At 37.0% G+C, this 18,919-nt stretch overlaps 2 protein-coding genes across 2 annotated transcripts; both read left to right on the top strand.

Moving 5' to 3' along the window:
• Window positions 1–65: 65 nt before the first annotated feature.
• LOC145888651 (uncharacterized) lies at window positions 66–18,268 on the top strand. Its single transcript, XM_082979488.1, has 14 exons — window positions 66–92; window positions 253–353; window positions 531–687; window positions 14,592–14,729; window positions 14,793–14,924; window positions 15,096–15,255; window positions 15,540–15,672; window positions 15,907–15,958; window positions 16,017–16,109; window positions 16,428–16,582; window positions 16,745–16,830; window positions 17,040–17,161; window positions 17,386–17,528; window positions 17,808–18,268. Exons 1-14 carry the CDS (start codon window positions 66–68, stop codon window positions 17,965–17,967), a joined length of 1,659 nt encoding a protein of 552 aa, XP_082835614.1. The 3' UTR covers window positions 17,968–18,268.
• Window positions 8,086–14,465, top strand: LOC145912759 (uncharacterized). The gene is made up of 14 exons (XM_083000347.1): window positions 8,086–8,137; window positions 8,205–8,335; window positions 8,417–8,508; window positions 8,907–9,063; window positions 9,330–9,464; window positions 10,499–10,640; window positions 10,742–10,899; window positions 10,971–11,062; window positions 11,177–11,333; window positions 13,238–13,375; window positions 13,475–13,616; window positions 13,751–13,908; window positions 13,973–14,073; window positions 14,228–14,465. The coding sequence occupies exons 1-14, from the start codon at window positions 8,086–8,088 to the stop codon at window positions 14,463–14,465; spliced, it is 1,893 nt and encodes a 630-aa protein (XP_082856473.1).
• Window positions 18,269–18,919: the final 651 nt, after the last annotated feature.

Below are 18,919 nucleotides of genomic sequence, written 5' to 3'. Positions count from 1 at the left end.
TCATGTCAAAATATATAAACAATTTGTTTTCCTAGCTTTCTTATTTTTCCTGAAACAATATCTGAATGAGGCCAAACGGGAATTGGAATGCGGTAAGAATGCTTACGACATGTTGGAGTCAGCTACAAAATTAGTCGAACTTCTGTTGCGGTACAGCACGTGGATTCAAGATGCAAAAAGTTTTCGTTTAGTCAGTATTTGTAAAGCTGTTGTTGCGATTTCGATAATATAAACTTATCATTTGTGTTTAAGATTCTGCATAATGTTGGCGATTATCTGGCAGAAAATTATGGGGCCGATCTTTTTAAGCACTACATTGACATTTATTCAGACGAAAACACCAAGTTGGAAAAGTTAGACAGGACGCATTTGTTGTTTGGGTTTATTGTTTTATTTGGTTACTTTAAATTGTGTTTTTACGGTTGCTGAAGTTTGGTGGTTGATCTTATCATGACGACCTTGCGGCAGCATTGATGCACACAACTCTCATAATGTATTTTTTTATCAACGTTATGCGTTTAATATTACAGCAAAGCCTGCAAAAATTTGAATAATGTTTTGTCTGTTTGTTCGAACTTCACTTGTGAAAGTGTCCAACTATCTGAAAAGATTGCAGCTTGTGGAATTTTGTCAAACATGATTGGTCTATTGGAAAAATATAAGGAAAGCTTTTCACAGAATTTGGAGGTAAGTCTTCTTCAAATGATTGTCACTGGGATTTTATGGATTTTAACATGAACACAACGAACGACAGAAGTTATTGTCACAACATGTGTAGCGAATACATGCTTTTCCTATCCAAAAACTTAATTGTGTCTACGCTCTATTTATTCAGGCAATAGGTTGATCTTTTGTAAACTTTAAACCGTAATGTAAAGGCAAGAAATATAATATATACTTTACAGACTGAAGGTCAAATCATCTTCAATGCAGAAAATCTTCTGTACAACTGTTCGATATCAAGTAACAACAAAATATTTTTTAAGCGCATAAAAGCGGTTGAATTGATAAGTTGGTACGCCAAGAACACCAAAGGAATAAAAGTAAGTGGTTGATATTCTGCACAGAAAAAGTAAATTAAACCGCCGAAAGCCCTACTTTACGGATGCAAATTCGACTAGATCCCTGGAATGGATGAGAGGCTGCTGCCAACACTTTGCATGCTTACCTTGGCCCACACAAAAAATGATGAAGATAGAAATGACGTCATTGTGACTGATGATGAAATCATATCTTACATTCTGCAGGTAATTCCACCTAATCTACTGAAGACACTTTTAGGCCATATATTTTAGGGGTATGTCGGTATAGTGTTCCTGTGTCTAGTTCTGTGCTAAAGGCTAGACATAACAGCAGATGTATGTTTGATACTTCGTTATTGCTCGTTCCAATCGAATCTCAATAGAATCTCTAGCATGCGGTTATCCAGTCACGTGACGTACTGTTTACATAGAGATCATGTTACACTCGATAGTTTGTAAACACTACAGTCGGATTGAATGTGTATAATACTTTGTTTAGGTTAAGCCAGTTATTTTTTTTCAGATTCTGAACGAAGCTTTGCTGGATAGCAACCACTGCTTCGCAGGTTTTACTGCGCAAGTATTAACGTTGGGTTTGACTAAACTCGCCAACAACGATCAGAACAGCTCCAAAATCCTTCAAAGTGGGGTACTCTCAAGTTTAAAGAAACTCATTAACACAGGTAAATTACGCATAATTACGCGGCTTAGCATGCAGAAAACCTTTTGGTTATCCGAAACGACAATTTACAGGAAAAATATTGTAGCCCTTACCACTAAAATTTATGATGAGCATCTAGGCGTTATTTTTTTGTGGATGAGAACAAACTCTCTGTATTTCTATAGTTGTAAGGAGTAAAGTATTTACAAACGACTTATTGTGGAAAAAGTATTGTAATAAGTCTCTGCATAAAGTCTTTTCTTCCCAAAGACAACTTTGATGAACAAATTGCGACAGTCAAATGCATCTGGGCTTTATCGTTTGTTGAAGAGAACAAAGTCATGATCACAAAGGAAACCGAGGTGATGAAGAAATTGGAGGAACTCAAAGGTCACGATTCAAGGTCAGAATTAATCAACAGATGTGCCCATATTTGTTGAGTATTGTTAATATTAGGTAACGAAGTTGTTACGTAACGCAGCATCATTTGCACATTCAAATAGAATTTAAAGCTTTATGGAACATGTCCTATAGTTATATATAACAAAATGAATGTTTTATACAAAAAGGTTGTGATGCTTAAAAATACTGTTTTTTTTAAAAATCGATGTCAACCAAAGAAATGACTTTAAAATAAACATTTTAATATCAGATTTTATTTTTTAGAGAACTCCGTAGTTCTGCAATAAACACCTTGTGGGAGTTACGATTTATTCCGGTAAGTGTTTAACGAAATAATCGAGTTAAACAAATTAGCAAGGTTTTTGTATTTCTAAGAAAAATGATGTCGAACAATCACTACCAACCACGAAACAGATGCACGTAATGCTCAGCTACAACTGGGACAACCAAAGCACAATTAAAATGGTAAGGCAGTGGGTAAAGAAACAACATTTCTATCACACATTGCAAGGTATATAGTCCTTTTTAATAAGTTATCGTATTACCATGTCTTGAAGTTTGAAAAATACTAGCAGCTTTTGCATACAAAGCATCCAACATAAAACTAAACGAGAAAAAGTAAATCTGTTTAAACTAAACCGATCATTTTAAAACGGTTAATGTAAGATCGAACCAAACTTCGCAAAATTATACAAATTTGAGGGACTGGGTGACGTTGAATTCACCACGTTGATATTTTAGATAAAAGATCGCCTGGAATCAAATGGTTACAACGTATGGATGGACGAAGATAAAATGAAGGGAGATACATTGGATGCGATGGCAAAAGCAGTTGAACAATCAGCTGTGGTGTTAATATGCATGTCTCAAAAGTACAAGGATAGTCAGAACTGCAGGTAAATTCAGAGAAGAATATTGTAAGAAGTAATTGCGATGTAAATTATAAACAGCGAGCTTACTTTATTTAGATCTGGATTTTCCTGATCAATACAACTTTACAAATTTGTTGAATATTTACAAGATTATTTTTCTTGGCTTAAAACATTACAATATTCCAACCTTGTTACACAGATCAGAAGCGTCTTATGCATTTAAAAGAGCTAAAGACATCATTCCTCTTCGACTTGAGAAGGATTTCGATGCAAGTGGATGGCTTGGTGGGTGGATGCATGAATATACCTAGATTTATTTGCTTTGAAGCATTTAAGATAATTGATTTTGTTATTTTTAAAGAGGAATTATATATGTGACAATTCACATTTGTCAGTATTTTGCAACGAACACTGCTTATCTTTAACATAAAACTCAATCTGACACCGTTATTTGTGTAGGGATTATCGTGGCAACACAACTATATTTCAAATTTCATGATGACAAAACTTTCGATGATTCGATGAACAAGTTGATAAAAGAAATTGGAGATCGCGGCAAAAGTTCAGCTGAAGATGTGGTGGTAAACAATTATAGCACGAACAAAGTATTTCAAGATTTATCTAATGATTTAAACATTTTATTGAGAACAAGGTTATAAGTATTTTGCAAGTGAGTTATTATTGGCAAAAAAAAAATTAATTGCTTTCCATATTTTATGTTGTGTAAGCTCTGCTTTATATTAGCCTGGTACACTGCTGAACATGGGAAAAGCAAAACTCAAAGCTGATTTACGTTTCAGGATGCTCCAATACTTCCCATACAAGCAGTCCAAGAACAGGTAGAAGCTCCACCCCAAACATCTGTGTCACAAACAAGTCATTCTGTTCAAATCATGAAGAGCGAAGAAGTCCAGCAATGGGCAAAAAACCTCGGTCTAGAACCGTAAGTCAGCAGTAACGAAATCATCGTGTTTTTGTGGGTGCGTGAAATAATGCAACGAGTAAATATTGCAATAATGTTTCATGCTTTTCTGGCCGCAAAATCTGGCCTCGCAATCGAAAAAGTAAACTCGAAAAAGAACATTCACTGTTTATTGATTAACTGATCTTTTGGTTTTCTCTTAATTTTACTTCCTATCCTCGAAAGTAACACATTTCCAGGCTCTGTGTATAACGATGTACAGTGTCTTTATTTGTGTCTTTTGTGACAGGTCTTATTTCAAAAATGTGGATGGCAATGAACTTCTTTATTTGAGTTCTCTGAAGTCAGAGGCGCCTGAATTCTTCTACAAACTTGTTGGGGAACAACTTCACGTCAAATCAGTGAAGGAACTGATGATTTTCACCAAAGCATTGGAGAAACTTAACTCGAGACAAAATGAACGTTTGTGTATCATGGGTATTGACACATTGCGTTACCAAATCAAACATGTTTGTTTAGTTTTGCTTGCTTGCTTGGCCTACCTACTCCTGCGAAGATTTGTTAATTAGTATCATAAATATGTGCAAAACAGCCACCATGTTACGTCACTAGCGACGACCGTGCTCACGATCGTGTCTTTAAATGCCGTTCGTTCGCTTCGTCGTCTCCTCTCTGACTAATTTTCCTATTGGCAAATCTAGTGCCTGGCATTGTATTCTACGTCTATGATTGCCACATCAACTGGTTTGTAGCGAGAGAAACGTTACCGTACCTGCCTTGTGTCCCCTTTGAATGACACTTGGTAAGAATATAATTGTACATAAGGTTTGGAAGACTGAGCATTGGCATGACAGTTGAAAAAAGTAGGCTTGGGCGAATCTCATCTGTCGAATAAGTGTTAATTGCGTCGTGGTTCCCTAACTTTATGAAAAAAGTTCCTGATAAGAACAGTTCCATACAAGCAGTAACCACAAAAATTCGAAAGTTCGTTACGTCAGCAGTATACAGAGAAGGAGGAAAATCGTTCCTTTTTTTTAACAATCAAACTTGTATCAAAGTCGTTAAGCATGTTGTTGCACCTCACATTTATTTGTATAATGCAGATGTTAATTTGGCAACCGACGTGTACAAATTTACATCTTAACAACAGATAATGGAAAAGTTAGCAAGGGTTTTGTCAATAAGTTCACACACAGCAGCATATAAGGAATTGAGGTAACATAATTGGGTATTGATGCAGGAGCACGGGCATAAATTATAACCTTTGCTATCTTCTTTAAAAGTCGTTTGTCAACAAATTACTATTGCATATTTTATTTAAAAATGTTGGTTTTATCATTGTATTGCAATATATGTGCAAAAAAGCCATAATATTTGCAAGCTGCTGACAGGGTGTGTACACGCACTGTTTCGACCTGTAAGGTTAAATCAGTGCAGCTATTGAAGTGGTACTGTGCTAGCTTGTAAGATTGGATTGCAGTTGTAAAATTCTCTTGTAATGTTTAAACATTTAGAATTACCGGATTCTTACTTTTGGAACTTACGTGTGTTATTTATCCAAGTTTTCGAGGCTCAGTTGTTTTCAGTAATTGAAGAAAATAGAATCGCGTCCTTATTTGAGAAGAGTATTCACCAGGATGGGTAGTTTGAGGAATAGAGTCTTCTTCCCCACATTGAAATTTAATAAGCATGTGTGAAGTTGTACAGTCAGTTGTCAAACAAAAACGACAAATAGGGACTTTTTTTGAAAGTTTATATTCCATATGCACCAGGGACAAAGCGTTGGCAAATAGACTTCAAAATGAGCGTTAGCAAAAACTTTGGAGCGTATATAATAAGCTATCCCTTTTGTACTATGCTTCGCGGAACTGTAAAGGAATCACAATATACCAGTGAATCGCTGATCATATTATATTGTGGTGGGCGTGTGTACGTAACTTCCCACCAAACAAACACCTACACATCAACGATGAATGAGAAGAACTGCAGTTGTAGTTATGTTTAGTCAATTTTAATAACTTGGTTTAAGCAAGTTAAATTTATATAGAAATAGGGTCATAATAATCACTGAGCTGCAGATAGAGCACATTGTTTCGATCAGCGGGGGCTATTCAGTGCATTTGTAGTTCTGGACTAGCTGCAAAACTAAAGTGGCGCAATATTTTCCATTATATGGTGCTTTTCAGTCAACGTCGATCTGTTGGATTCTTATAACTAAATACTAAACAATAGAAACGAACCACTGTGGAGCACCATATCACCAAACAACTTCAAGTCTTAAAGATTATTACTGTAATAGCAACCTGCTTTCTTTAGCCGTCAGCTAGGAAGTCCGAAATCAAGTACAGCGCATATGACAGTGAGTTGCTGGCACTTTACTTTAGACTTTTCCAATACTTTCTTGAGGGACGCAATTTAGATGAATAGGCATGTGTAAAATTGTTCAGACAGTTGTAAGCACAGACTATGTGTGAATAATCTCTTAAAACTTATCTTAGTTAAATGTGATTTAGAATGTGAACCACAGTTTCCATAATTTTTCAAACAAAAACGAAAAATAGGGAGTTTTTTTCGAAAGTTTATATTCCATATGCACCAAAAAAGTGTCGGCAAATAGACTTCAAAATGAGCGTTAGCAAAAACTTTGGACCGTATATAATGAGCTATCCCTTTTGTACCATGCTTCCCGGAACTGCAAAGGAATCACAATATACCAGTGAATCGCTGATCATATTATTTCGCGGTGGGCGTGTGTACGTAACTTCCCACCAAACAAACACCTACACATCAACGATGAGTGAGAGGAACTGCAGTTGCTGTTATGTTATGGCAATGTTGATAACTTGGTTTAAGCAAGTTAAATGAACATAGAAACAGGGTCATAATAATCACTGAGATGCAGATAGTGCACATTGTTTCGAACCGTAGGGGCTATTCAGTGCATCTGCAGCTCTGGACTAGCAGGAAAACTAGTTCTGGTTATATTTGTGGAATGACTTCGACTAAACATGCCGAAAAATATTTGTCGCTTGGGTTTTTGTTGATGGTTAGTCTTAGTGACTATTTCTACAATGTAACCCAAGAACAGCAACTTGCATTCTGTAGCCGTCAGCTGAGGAAGTCTGAAATCAAGTACAGCGCATTTGACCGTGCTGCTGGCACTTCACTTAGCAATCAGACTTTTCCAATACTTTCTTGAGGGACGCAACTTTACTGCCTGTACAAAACCTTTCACTTTTGCTTTGGCTGAAACCTCAGGGCATTGTTCTGCCCGTCAACAGCGACACCTTTCGGCCAAAAAGGTATTAGTTTTCCGACGAGGCACAGGCGTATCGTACAGCGTCGACATGCTTTCGTCTAGAACATTACGATTGGATTCAGATGTTGCTTTTAGGCAACTTGTCACTCGATTATCTACTTCCGGTTGTCCCAGCAACATCGACGATAAAGTGTTTGACGTTATTCATGGACTTTCTCACCCATCTCTCCACATCACAAAGGAGATAACAGGGTTTTGTACGCTCAGCTTCAAATAAATCCACGAGCAAACAGTGAAGTCAGAACATTCTGTTGTTCGCCTGTGAGTTGTGAAATCAAATCAGAAGCATTTTTTGTCATAACCTGCTCGGTTACATGCTATTTAGCCGCGCGTTTCATTTGAGACGACGACAGTGTGTGCTGAGGGGAGATCATCGCCTCTTCCGAAAATAATTTAAGACAAAGGGAATTGGGCACAGATATAACAGTGACTGCTGATAATTGGAAAATTTATTCAAATTTTGAATAGTGAAAGTTAACACGGAAGTTGTGGTAGTACGTTGTGTGATTGCGGTAGTAGAAATTCCCTACGTATATATAAAGGTCGCCAGGCAGTTTCTCCTCTCGCGCACCACTGTAACTTGACCGCATTACGCCCCGTAGTTCAGTCATTGGAATGTTTAGTTTAAAACCTCACCGGGAGCTTGATTTTCAGATCTCGCTTCGAATTTTTGGGTAATAGAATCTGATCCCGATTGGCTGCAATGCCTGGGCTTCGATGCCAATAAACCTAATACAAAATAATCTTTTGATCAGGATCATTACTCGTAGATATTCTTTAATTTGTGGAACTATTATCATCAACGAAGAACTCCATACCTGAAGTTCAGCAAAATTTGGTATATATAATTGTTTTGTAACCGTTCAAAGAGTTAATTACCGAACACAATGGATGAGGGCGGCGAGCCTGTTTCTGAAGCTCAAAAGTTGGACAGCAAAGGTAAGCAGACTTAATTCTTTCACGAAACTGAATTGAAACTTTAACTTCACACATTACTTGACTCAAGTGGCAAAACACATGAACGAAGCCAAGCTCACGTTGGAATCTGACAAGGAATCTAACCGTATGGGGGAATCGGCTTTAGCGTTTATTGATATCTTACTTGACATAAAAGATTCGGAGAGCAGCACGCATCACGTTAGTATTAAAAACACGACAATAATCTCATACAAAAACCTATTTGTAAGTATACTGTGTAAAACCTATGAGGTATTACAGGAGGTTGGAGATTTTCTGACAGAAGGTGGCGCTGTTCATCTCTTTAAAGTCTACTTTGATATTAATTCGGACGACAAAGCCATGTTGGAAAAGTGATTTCAAATTTACTTGTTGTTTTGATTATGGAATGTTATGTTTTGAATCAAAAAAGCCAAAGCTAAGATGCTGTTCATCATTTGTTAGTAAACGTTTCGAACCTATGCTTGGTTCATCATCAGTACTAATGCATGATGAACCAAGTATAGGTTCGAAACGTTTACTTAAAATGATGAACAGCATCTTAGCTTTGGCTTTTTGTTTAAAGTTATTAACTCCACTTATTTTGCACCCGAGTGTTTTGTTTGTTAACATTTTCTTGCGTTTTATAATTTTAGTTGGTAAGTGGACCTGTCGAGCTTTAAACGTTTTGTGACTGTATTAATGTAAAGCAATAAATTAATACTTTTAGTTTTTTGACATGAGAGTAAATTGGGTAAATGTTTTACTGCAGGAAAGACTTCAAAAATGTTGAAAACCTATTTCATGTTTGTTTGAAGTTCAAGATAGTTAGTGATAAATTTGCTGAACAGATTGCAGCTTGTGGAATTGCGTCAAATGTATTTGTCTTTCTAGAAAGGTACAGGCATTCTTTTCGACAAAATTTGGAGGTTAGTTTTTAAAACTTATTCAATTTCATGAAAAAAATGATTTCACCACTTACGCGAAATGCTTTATAATATTAATTAATTTTCCTTCCTAGAATCTTGTTTATATTTGATACAATTTCCGTATTTGCAACTTCCTATAGCGCATTTACTCATTATTTGGTACATCGTAACTAACTGGACGTATTAGTATAGTCTATATCGTGAAATATTTTTATAACTTGAGTTCCTGGATCTGGCAACGACCTATGCTTATCCCTTACTTGCAGACGGAAGGCAAAATCGTCGTTGAGTCGCTTTTATTTCTCAACAAACTTTCCTTTCTAAGCAGCAACCAAATTATGCTCCAAGACAAAGATGTTGATTTGCTAAGTTGGTACGCCATGAACACAAAAGGGATCATGGTAAGTGTTTGATAAACTTATTACAACAGCAATGTGGTTTAAACCTTTAAAAGATACGGTTTAAAGTGCATGTGACACGGAAAAATAAAACATATTAATAATTAAACTAACAGATGGTCTTAACTTTAAAACATTTTTGCCGAAAAAAGTAGCTTGATACGGCAACTGGTTTCTGAGATACAGCTCATCAAAATTACGTTGCGAACGAAATCGTGCGAAAGCGAGATATTGTTGCGTGAAGTCAAAGAAGGTGCTTTATTCGTGCGAGGGCTGGCAGCAAGCTTTATGCGTGGGAACAGAAAACATTGTAAAACTGGTTTAGTATAGTGTTGCATTTAACAGGGGGTGTTTCGACCTATTATGTCTTATTTAGTTGCGTAATAATAAAACAGTTATTGGGACAGGGTGTTCTTGTGGTTAAAATATTTATGATCGCTAACGTGATACATGAAGTTTTGAAAACACGACAGAGACAAACCGTTAGTTTAGCATTGTCGTTTTGTCCACAGCAAAAGATATAAGTAATTGCAATTTGAGGTTGGAAAGACCGCCGAAAAAGCCGAACAAATTAACTGGTTATGCTACACAGTTATTATGTCATAGTACTACATTTTGTCCGGCAGTAGCGTTGCTTACGAGTTCGCGTCATAAATGATATGATTAATTCACCACAATCAACCACTAATGTACTTTTCGCAATATAGTTCGTAATTAGAAATGTTGGAATCATCAAATTAAAGTCAACACAAATGTGAAGTTAAAGTTTTGACTTCACAACCAAAAAATCTTTTTGTATGATGTAAAACCTTTTCCTGACCTTTTGAGGTAACGTAATTTGTGGATTCTCCTATGTGTGTAACTATTCGATATCTGCAATAAAATATGTACCTTTAGTTTTACGCGAAGTTGGCCTTACCTTGTCATATGCACTTTAAAATAGCAAACTATGTGAACAGCAAAAGATACCGTTTCCTTTCCTTGTTGATCTGTTTAATGAACAACGCGCATCCCAAATTGACGTTTTATTTTAATAGATCAGTGAAGATAGCAGCTTGTCAGTTTGTTGCACGTTTATTCTGGTCCACACATTTGAAAGGGAAATTAAGGAAACTGTTGCAACTGAAGATGTTTTGGACATTAACGTGGAAAATGAGACCAAACCAATCGACAAAAAATGTAAACGTTCTGATTGACAGAATATAATTGACATAAACCTTTATTGGACTCTGATATAAAGCGTAAATTGCTAAATAGAAATGATTTTTTACATCTACCAGGTTTCATATTTTATCTCAAACATTATTTTGATGAAGCCAAACGCGACTTGGAATCTGACAAGGGACATAAATGCATAGGGGAGTCAACATTAACCCTTCTTGAAGCCTTGTTGAAGTATCTCGAATGGGCTCAATTTAAAGACATCATCTTGCTTAAGGTTGGTATTGATCAAATTCATGTTAACGATCACCAACGTAATGACTTTACTTTTGTGATATGATTTTGCAGAAAGTCGGCGATTATCTGGCGCTAGGTGGCGCTGTTGATACTTTCAAAATCTACTTCGACATTTTTGCGAACGAAAAAGCCAAGTTGGAAACGTGAGTCAGAATTCACATGTTGTTTTCTTTATTGGGTTTCATGTTTGTTAATGTTTTTGTTTCGTTTCACAATGTGCGTAGGTGGGTGACCCAGTGGCACTTGTTTTATCGCAGGAAAGACTGGACAAATGTTGAAAACCTTTTAAAAGTGTGTTTGGAGTTCAGCCAAATTAATTATGAGTTTCCTGAAAAGATGGCAGCTTGTGGAATTCTGTCTGGCATATTTACATTCCTAGAAAATTACAAAGACACTTTTCGTGAAAATTTAGAGGCAAGTCACCTTTTATTTTTGTGACACTAAACAAATGATTTTATTACTAATGCCCTGCCGAATGCTTTGTAATATTGAACAGTTATTTTCCATTCAAGTGACGACGAAGTGAAGGACATTGTTTTTTTTTATGGTTACTTGTGTTACGAAATTCTTTCGGCTAACAAACCCTGCCTCCCTATTTCAGAAAAGGCCTGGACCCTGCAATAACGGCTCACCACTAAAGCCAAAATACCTCAGACTAGTTTCACTAAATGGATGTTTGACTTTAATGAAACGTAATATAAAAAGCTACGATAAAAATGAATAGAATTCCAACAAACACCAATAAATCCTTTGCTACGAAATAATCGCTTAGCCACAATCAAAACCACTGTCCAGCGCGACGCCCATCTCAAGACTAGACGCAGCCCTCCTTGTACCGGCCAATCAACGACTTGCACGTGAACCAATGGAGCGTTACGGGATGTGGCAAACATAGAAACGATTATAGTGCGGAAAGAAAGAAAAATTGAAAAAACGTGAGTGCAGAAAACCGATGAAAAACAAAAGAATAGTGCGATGTGTTGTGCGCATATTTACTAAAGAGTGCTTTAAATAAACAACACAGACAATCAAAGAAAGCAATAAAGAAAAGCATTAGTGCCATGTGTCATTTCACCACATTCCCCCCACCCCCCAAACCTAAAGACTGTCCCACACCAGTTGGGATTATATACATAAAACTTAATTTGCCTGCGTATCCGCACAGGCCCTTGGTCGGTCAATATTCAACGGGTCGTCCAATCAGCGGGCCGCTGGCTCGGTTTGCAAGATTTTCCTTGTTGGTACATAAAAGTGGCCACATGCAGGTAAGCCGACCCTTCCGACCTCATCTTTCTGATCCGATCGCACACTCTCATCCTCTTCTGGGAAGGTATCGGTTGTGGGCTTCACCCGATTGAAGTGAACCGTTTGCTTTTTACATCCTCGATGGCATAGTTGCCAGGGCCAACCACTTCCACAACGCGATAGGGTCGTTTGAAAGGTCGCTGCAGCATTTTGCATTTTCCCACCGAGACTGCTGGGTTCGTGATCAATACGTAATCACCGACTGCATGTGGTGTCCCGTGTTGTCGCCGATCGTATACCGACATCTCATCCGTTGGCGCTGAAGTCGGAGACTTTCTCGGACGACTTCCTCCTTTAGTTCTTTCTATCTCGTTCCCTTTTCCGACCCCAACCAAATCTACGGGCAGTCGTAGTGGTCGCCCTGTAAAAAGTATGTGGGCAACCCGGTACTTTCGTGGGCGTTTGCGTTTGAAGCAGCAACCACCGCGGGTAGTGCTTCGTCCCATTTGTGTTCGTGTCGTTGTAAAAAATCGGCCCAGCGCGAACGTACTTGGAAAATATATCATATTCGACCAAATTGAACTGATACCCAAGTCGCACAAATGGTAGATTTCTATTCCCGAATCAGTTTCCAAGCACAAAACTTTTCTCTTTTGACTTAGTCGAGTGAAGAGCAGCAACCATCACTGTCAAAATTTAACGGGCATAACGCCGTATGGTTTTGAATTTGGGACGCATATTTTTTTCAACGAATCCCACACAATGGAGAGGACATCGTCCTTTATTTGCTCTGCCGCAATGTCCTCTAGGCTGAAGCCACAAGCCAGCACCTTTTGACCTCTTCTGTCCTCATCTTGTATGGATAGTTGGGGTCTACGCCATTGTCGTGTACACGTGAAAGCGCATCGGCGTTTCGATGTTCTTCTCCCGGTCTGTGTTGAATGTCAAAATCAAACGCCTAAAGAAAGATGTTCCACCCAACGCGCACATTGTTCGTAAAGTTCCTTTGACTGTCATAACCAGCGAAGGTAACTAGGGTTCTAGCAATGACCGATGTTATCTCTTACTTGCAGACGGAAGGTACAATCATCTTGATGTCGGCATCATTTCTCTACCAACTTTCGCTACCAAGCAACAACAAAATTTTTTTACGAAAAAGGAAAGTTTTTGATATGCTGAGTTGGTATGCCATGAACACAAAAGGGATTATGGTAAGTGTTTTTTAGCCTTATAAACATAAGAGCGCTGTGAATGACCCATTTTTTGTGAAAGAAAATTTGTCTATCCATGTGTTTCTTTGTTTCTGTCAGATTTCTGAACATTTCAGCTTGCCAGTTTGTTGTAAGTTGACTCTAGTCCACATATTTGAAGAGGAAGTTGGTGAAAAAAAAAAAACTAATGAAGCGTTGACCACGAGCATGGAAAAAGAGACCGAACCTGTTGATCAAAAATGTAGAGTGAATAAACCTTGCCCTTCACATATAACTACAATAGTGATAAATGTCAGCTGGTTTGAATTTCTTAATTTATTTCCATCGAAATAACAAATTTTCTTACCAAAGTATCTAAATAATTTATTCTTCCAGCTTTCCTATTTTACTTGAAACAATATCTGAATGAAGCCATACATGACTTAAAACACGACAAGGAATCTAACGACATGGGGGAGTCAGCTACAGAACTAGTTGACCTTTTGTTCTGGTACCATGGGTCAATGCTAGACAAATACATAGGCTCGCGTAAGGTTAGTATTTATGATCCTTGATTTTGCGATTTGGAAACAGATAAACCCAAAATTTGTGTTCAAGATTCTACAAAAAGTCGGCGATTACCTGGCGGAAAATGGCGCAACCGTTCTTTTTAAAGTCTACTTTGACATTTATTCAGACGAACAAAACAAGTTGAAAAAGTTAAACAAGTCTTTCTTGTTGTTTGGGTCATTGTTTGTTTAGAAACTTAATATCTGTTTTCACGGTTGATAAAGTGGGGTGATCTTGTCATAATAACCATGTGACAGCATAGATGCACAATGTTTGTCAATTTTATTGTATACACTATTACAGCAAAGCCTGGGAAAACCTTGAAAAACTTTTGGAAGTGTGTCTGAACTTTGCTGATCATAGTGTCGAACTATCTGAAAAGATTGCAGCTTGTGGAATTCTGTCAAACGCAATTGGTCTACTAAAAAAATACAAAGAAAGCTTTGCACAGAATTTGGAGGCAAGTCTTCTTCAAAGGATTGTGATTGTGATTGTGATTTTATTTTATACAAGCCTTTTCTGTTCAAATGCCTGGACATAAGTTAATTTTAGTATTTAATTTAATCGTATTTACGTTCTATTTGTTCAGTCAATAATTTGATTTTTGTGAACTTCCAACCGTAGCGCATAATGTAAAGGCAAGAGATATTACGTGCATATATTACAGACTGAAGGTCGAATCGTCCTCTATGCGGCAAATCTTCTGTACAACTGTTCGATATCGAGCAACAATAAAATATTTTTTAAGCACATGGAGGCGGATGAATTGATAAGTTGGTACGCCAAGAACACGAAAGGAATAAAGGTGAGCGGTTGGCAAATACGAAAACCACTAAATGCCTTTTCTTACGGTTGCAAATTCGACTAGATCCCTGGAAACGATGATAGGCTGCTGCCAACAATTTGTATGCTTATCTTGGCTTACACAGAAAACGATAGAAAAAAAGTAAGAAATGGCCTCATTGTAACTGATGATGAAATCATATCTTACATCCTACAGGTAAGTCCATAATTAATGAACTGAAGCCACTTTTATAGGACATACCTTGTGGGGGAGTAGATGTTTTAAATAAAAATAATACTGTGTAGAGTTTTTTTTTCAGGCCAAACCATTCTTTTCATGCATCAATAACAACATTAAGGTTAATATTTAGCACAACTTTTTTCCTAGACCCTAAACGAAGCTTTGCTGAATAGCAACCACCGCTCCGCAGGTTTTTCTGATGATGAGTTAACGTTAGGTTTGACCAAACTCGCCAACAACGATCAGAACAGCTTTAAAATCCTTCAAAGTGGGGTACTACCATGTTTAAAGAAACTCATTAACACAGGTAAATTACGCATAATTACGCGGCTTAATATGCAGTAAACGTTTTGGTAATCTGAAACGACAATTTAGGGGGAAAATATTGCAGCCTTTCTTAGCACTAACATCTTTTCTCCCAATAGACAACTATGATGAGCATTGTACTAGTTGCATGCATCTTGGCGTTATTGTTTGTGGATGAGAACAAACCTTCGGTATTTCTGTTGTGAGGAATAAAGTGTTTACAAACGACTTATAGACGGAAAAGTATTGTAATAAGTCTCTGCATAAAATCTTTTCTCCGCATAGACAACTTTGATGAACAAATTACTGCAGTCAAATGCATCTGGGCTTTATCGTTTGTGGAAGAGAACAAATCCATGATCACTCGTGAAACCGAGGTGATGGAGAAACTGGGGGAACTTGAAGGTCACGATTCAAGGTCAGAGTCATTCAGAGTGTTTGTGCCCATTTTTGTTGAGTAAATTTATTGTTGGATGCAAACATCTGGAGTTGTTGAGTCTGAATAGGGAAGCTATATTTATTGAACTTATTGATATTAAGGAACAAAGTTGTTACGTAGCGCAGCAAAAGGGTTGTGTTGCCTAAAATTTTTTTTTTAAGAAAAATCAATGTCAACCAAAGAAATGACATTGTAAGATTTTATTTTTTTTAGAGAGCTCCGTTGTTCTGCAAGAAACACATTGTGGGAGTTAAGATTGATTTCGGTAAGTTTTTAGCAAATGTTCAAGTTAAACAATTTAGCAAAGTGTTTGTATTTCTAAGAATAAACGTGATGTCGAACAATCACTACCAACCACGAAACAGAAGCACGTCATGCTCAGCTACAACTGGGACAACCAAAGCACCATTAAAAAGGTGTGGGTATCACGTTTATTCTAGGGCAGTGGGTAAAGAAGCAACATTTCTATCAAACATTGCTAGGTCTACAGTTTTTTAACAAGTTAATTTTTAAAGAGAAATCGCTGCAGAAAAATTTTTGCACGTTTTACATAGAAAACAACAAACATAAAATAAAGGAGACAAAATGAAATGACCAAAAACTAAACTGATTTTATAAAAAAAATATGGTTGGTTCGATATGGTCGGTATAAGATCGATTAAAACTTCTTCGCAAACATTTTAGGATTTTGACTGCTTCTGGATGACGTTAATATTACTTCATTGATATTTTAGATAAAAGATTGCTTGGAAACAAGTGGTTACAACGTATGGATGGACATAGATAAAATGACGGGGAACACATTGGAAGCGATGGCAGAAGCAGTTGAACAATCAGCCGTGGTGTTAATATGCATGTCTCAAAAGTACAAGGATAGTCAGAACTGCAGGTAACTGTAAAGAAGAATGTTATTACGACTAGAAATTACAGTGCGAAATATTCTGGTGTACAGATATTGAAAAGTGAGTTTAGTTTTCTTAATATGTTGTTTGTTCTTATATATATAATTTTGGGAACTTGTTGTTATCAGTAGCTCAACTATATTACACAGATCAGAAGCCTCTTATGCATTTAAAAAAGAAAAAGACATTATTCCTCTTAAACTTCAGGAAGGTTTCGATGCAAATGGATGGCTCGGTGAGTGAATATATAAAATTCAACAGACAAATAAGACGGTCGTTAGTAAATTGAAAAACACACTTCTTACTTTCAACATAAAGCTTAATATGACGCCTTTTATTTTTAAAGAGGAATTATATATGTGACAATTTACATTTGTCAGTATTTTGCAACGAACACTGCTTATCTTTAACATAAAACTCAATCTGACACCGTTATTTGTGTAGGGATTATCGTGGCAACAAAACTATATTTCAAATTTCATGATGACAAAACTTTCGATGATTCGATGAACAAGTTGATAAAAGAAATTGGAGAACGCGGCAAAAGTTCAGCTGAAGAAGTGGTGGTAAACAATTATAGCACGAACAAAACATTTCAAGATTTATCTAATGATTTAAACATTTTATTTAGAACAAGGTTATAAGTATTTTGCAAGTGAGTGATTATTGGCAAAAAAAAATTTTTTTTAATTGCTTTCCATATTTTATGTTGTGTAAGCTCTGCTTTATATTAGCCTGGCACACTGCTCAACATGGGAAAAGCAAAATTCAAAGCTAATTTACGTTTCAGGATGCTCCAATACTTCCCATTCAAGCAGTCCAAGAACTGGAACAAGCTCTACCCCAAACATCTGAGTCACAAACAAGTCATTCTGTTCAAATCATGAAGAGCGAAGAAGTGCAGCAGTGGGCCAAAGACCTCGGTCTAGAACCGTAAGTCAGCAGTAATAAAATCATCGTGTTTTTGTGGGTGCGTGAAATAATGCGACGAGTAAATATTGCAATAATGTTTCAAGCATTTCTGGCAGCAAAATCTGGCCTCGCAATCGAAAAAGTAAACTCGAAATATCCATATTTCAAAGTACATTCACTGTTTATTGATTAACTGATCTTTTGGTTTGCTCATTTATATTTCCTATCCTCGGAAATAACACATTTTCAGGCGCCGTGTATAACGATGTACAACGTCTTTATTTGTGCCTCTTGTGACAGGTTTTATTTCAAAAATGTGGATGGCAATGCACTTCTTTTCCTGCATTCGCTTAAGTCAGAGGCGCCTGAATTCTTCTATAAACTTATTGGGGAGCAACTTCACATCAAATCGGTGAAGGAACTGACGATTTTCACCAAAGCACTGGAGAAAATCAACTGATAATTTTCGAAAACTTTAGCCTTTTTAATTTTGTAAATGCTTCAATAATTATTAATTGACTATTTGGATCACTGTTTTTGTCTCGTGATTAAATGAACGTTTGTGTATTATATTTAATTATCAAAATTATTTGTTTAAGATTGTTTGCTTGCTCCTGCAAGGATTTGGTAACTATACTATCAACAAACCATAATGTTACGTCACTGGCGACGACCGTGCTAACCCTACAGCAAAACCAATGTAGTGTTTTTAAAATGCTTTTGCTCGCTTTGTCATCTCCTCTCCTGACCTTCTATTTTACATGCTTGCCACATCAACTGCTTTGTAACAAGGGAAACGTTATCGTGCCTGCCATGTGTTCCGTCAAACGGCACTTGGAAGGAATAGAATTGTACATATAATTTGGAAGACTATTCGCATGGGGCCATTCTCAACTGTCCAGTGAGTGTTTAACTCCTTTGTGAAGAAATATTCCGATAAGAACAGTTCCATACAAGCAGCAACCACAAATTGAATGACAACTGAGCTACAGGAGCTTCTGTTTCACCGCGCGCAAGCACACAACTTGCCAGGCAACCTTTATATATACGTAGGGGATCTCTACCACTTTAATCAGACAACGCAGTAATGTTTCATGCAATGGTTTGATTGTTTCAGTTCGATCACAACTGTCGCATAAAGAACATAAAATTCAAAAACTTCGCAGCCCAGGCATTGCAGCCTGTAAACCACACGAACACGCTAAAAATGAATGGTTTTAGTTGTGATTTTAGTCTGCTGTTAGTAGTGATTTAAGTCTTAACAAATGTGTTGAAAGAACGTCTTCTTGCACTAGGTATATAGTGCAAGAAGACGTTCTTTCAACACGTTTGTTAAGACACGTCTTACTGGATTTGTTTGTTAAGTCAAATTTTTTGTTGTATCTTTAGGCGTTTGAGAACTTTATTGCGGG

Source organism: Ascidia mentula, chromosome 1, assembly GCF_947561715.1.
Source record: "Ascidia mentula chromosome 1, kaAscMent1.1, whole genome shotgun sequence".
Taxonomy (NCBI): Eukaryota; Metazoa; Chordata; class Ascidiacea; order Phlebobranchia; family Ascidiidae; genus Ascidia; species Ascidia mentula.
Note: the sequence above shows the minus strand (reverse complement) of the source record. Positions and strands in the feature narration are given on the sequence as shown.

Bases quoted from the DNA above. Each gene is read 5' to 3' on its own strand.
- LOC145912759 (XM_083000347.1), top strand. From the start codon at position 8,086: ATGGATGAGGGCGGCGAGCCTGTTTCTGAAGCTCAAAAGTTGGACAGC. The intron at 10,900-10,970 runs GTTGGTATTGAT...ATGATTTTGCAG, and splicing joins AAGACATCATCTTGCTTAAG to AAAGTCGGCGATTATCTGGC. The intron at 13,909-13,972 runs GTTAGTATTTAT...TTTGTGTTCAAG, and splicing joins AATACATAGGCTCGCGTAAG to ATTCTACAAAAAGTCGGCGA.
- LOC145888651 (XM_082979488.1), top strand. From the start codon at position 66: ATGAGGCCAAACGGGAATTGGAATGCG. The intron at 15,673-15,906 runs GTCAGAGTCATT...TATTTTTTTTAG, and splicing joins CTTGAAGGTCACGATTCAAG to AGAGCTCCGTTGTTCTGCAA. The intron at 17,529-17,807 runs GTAAGTCAGCAG...CTCTTGTGACAG, and splicing joins AAAGACCTCGGTCTAGAACC to GTTTTATTTCAAAAATGTGG.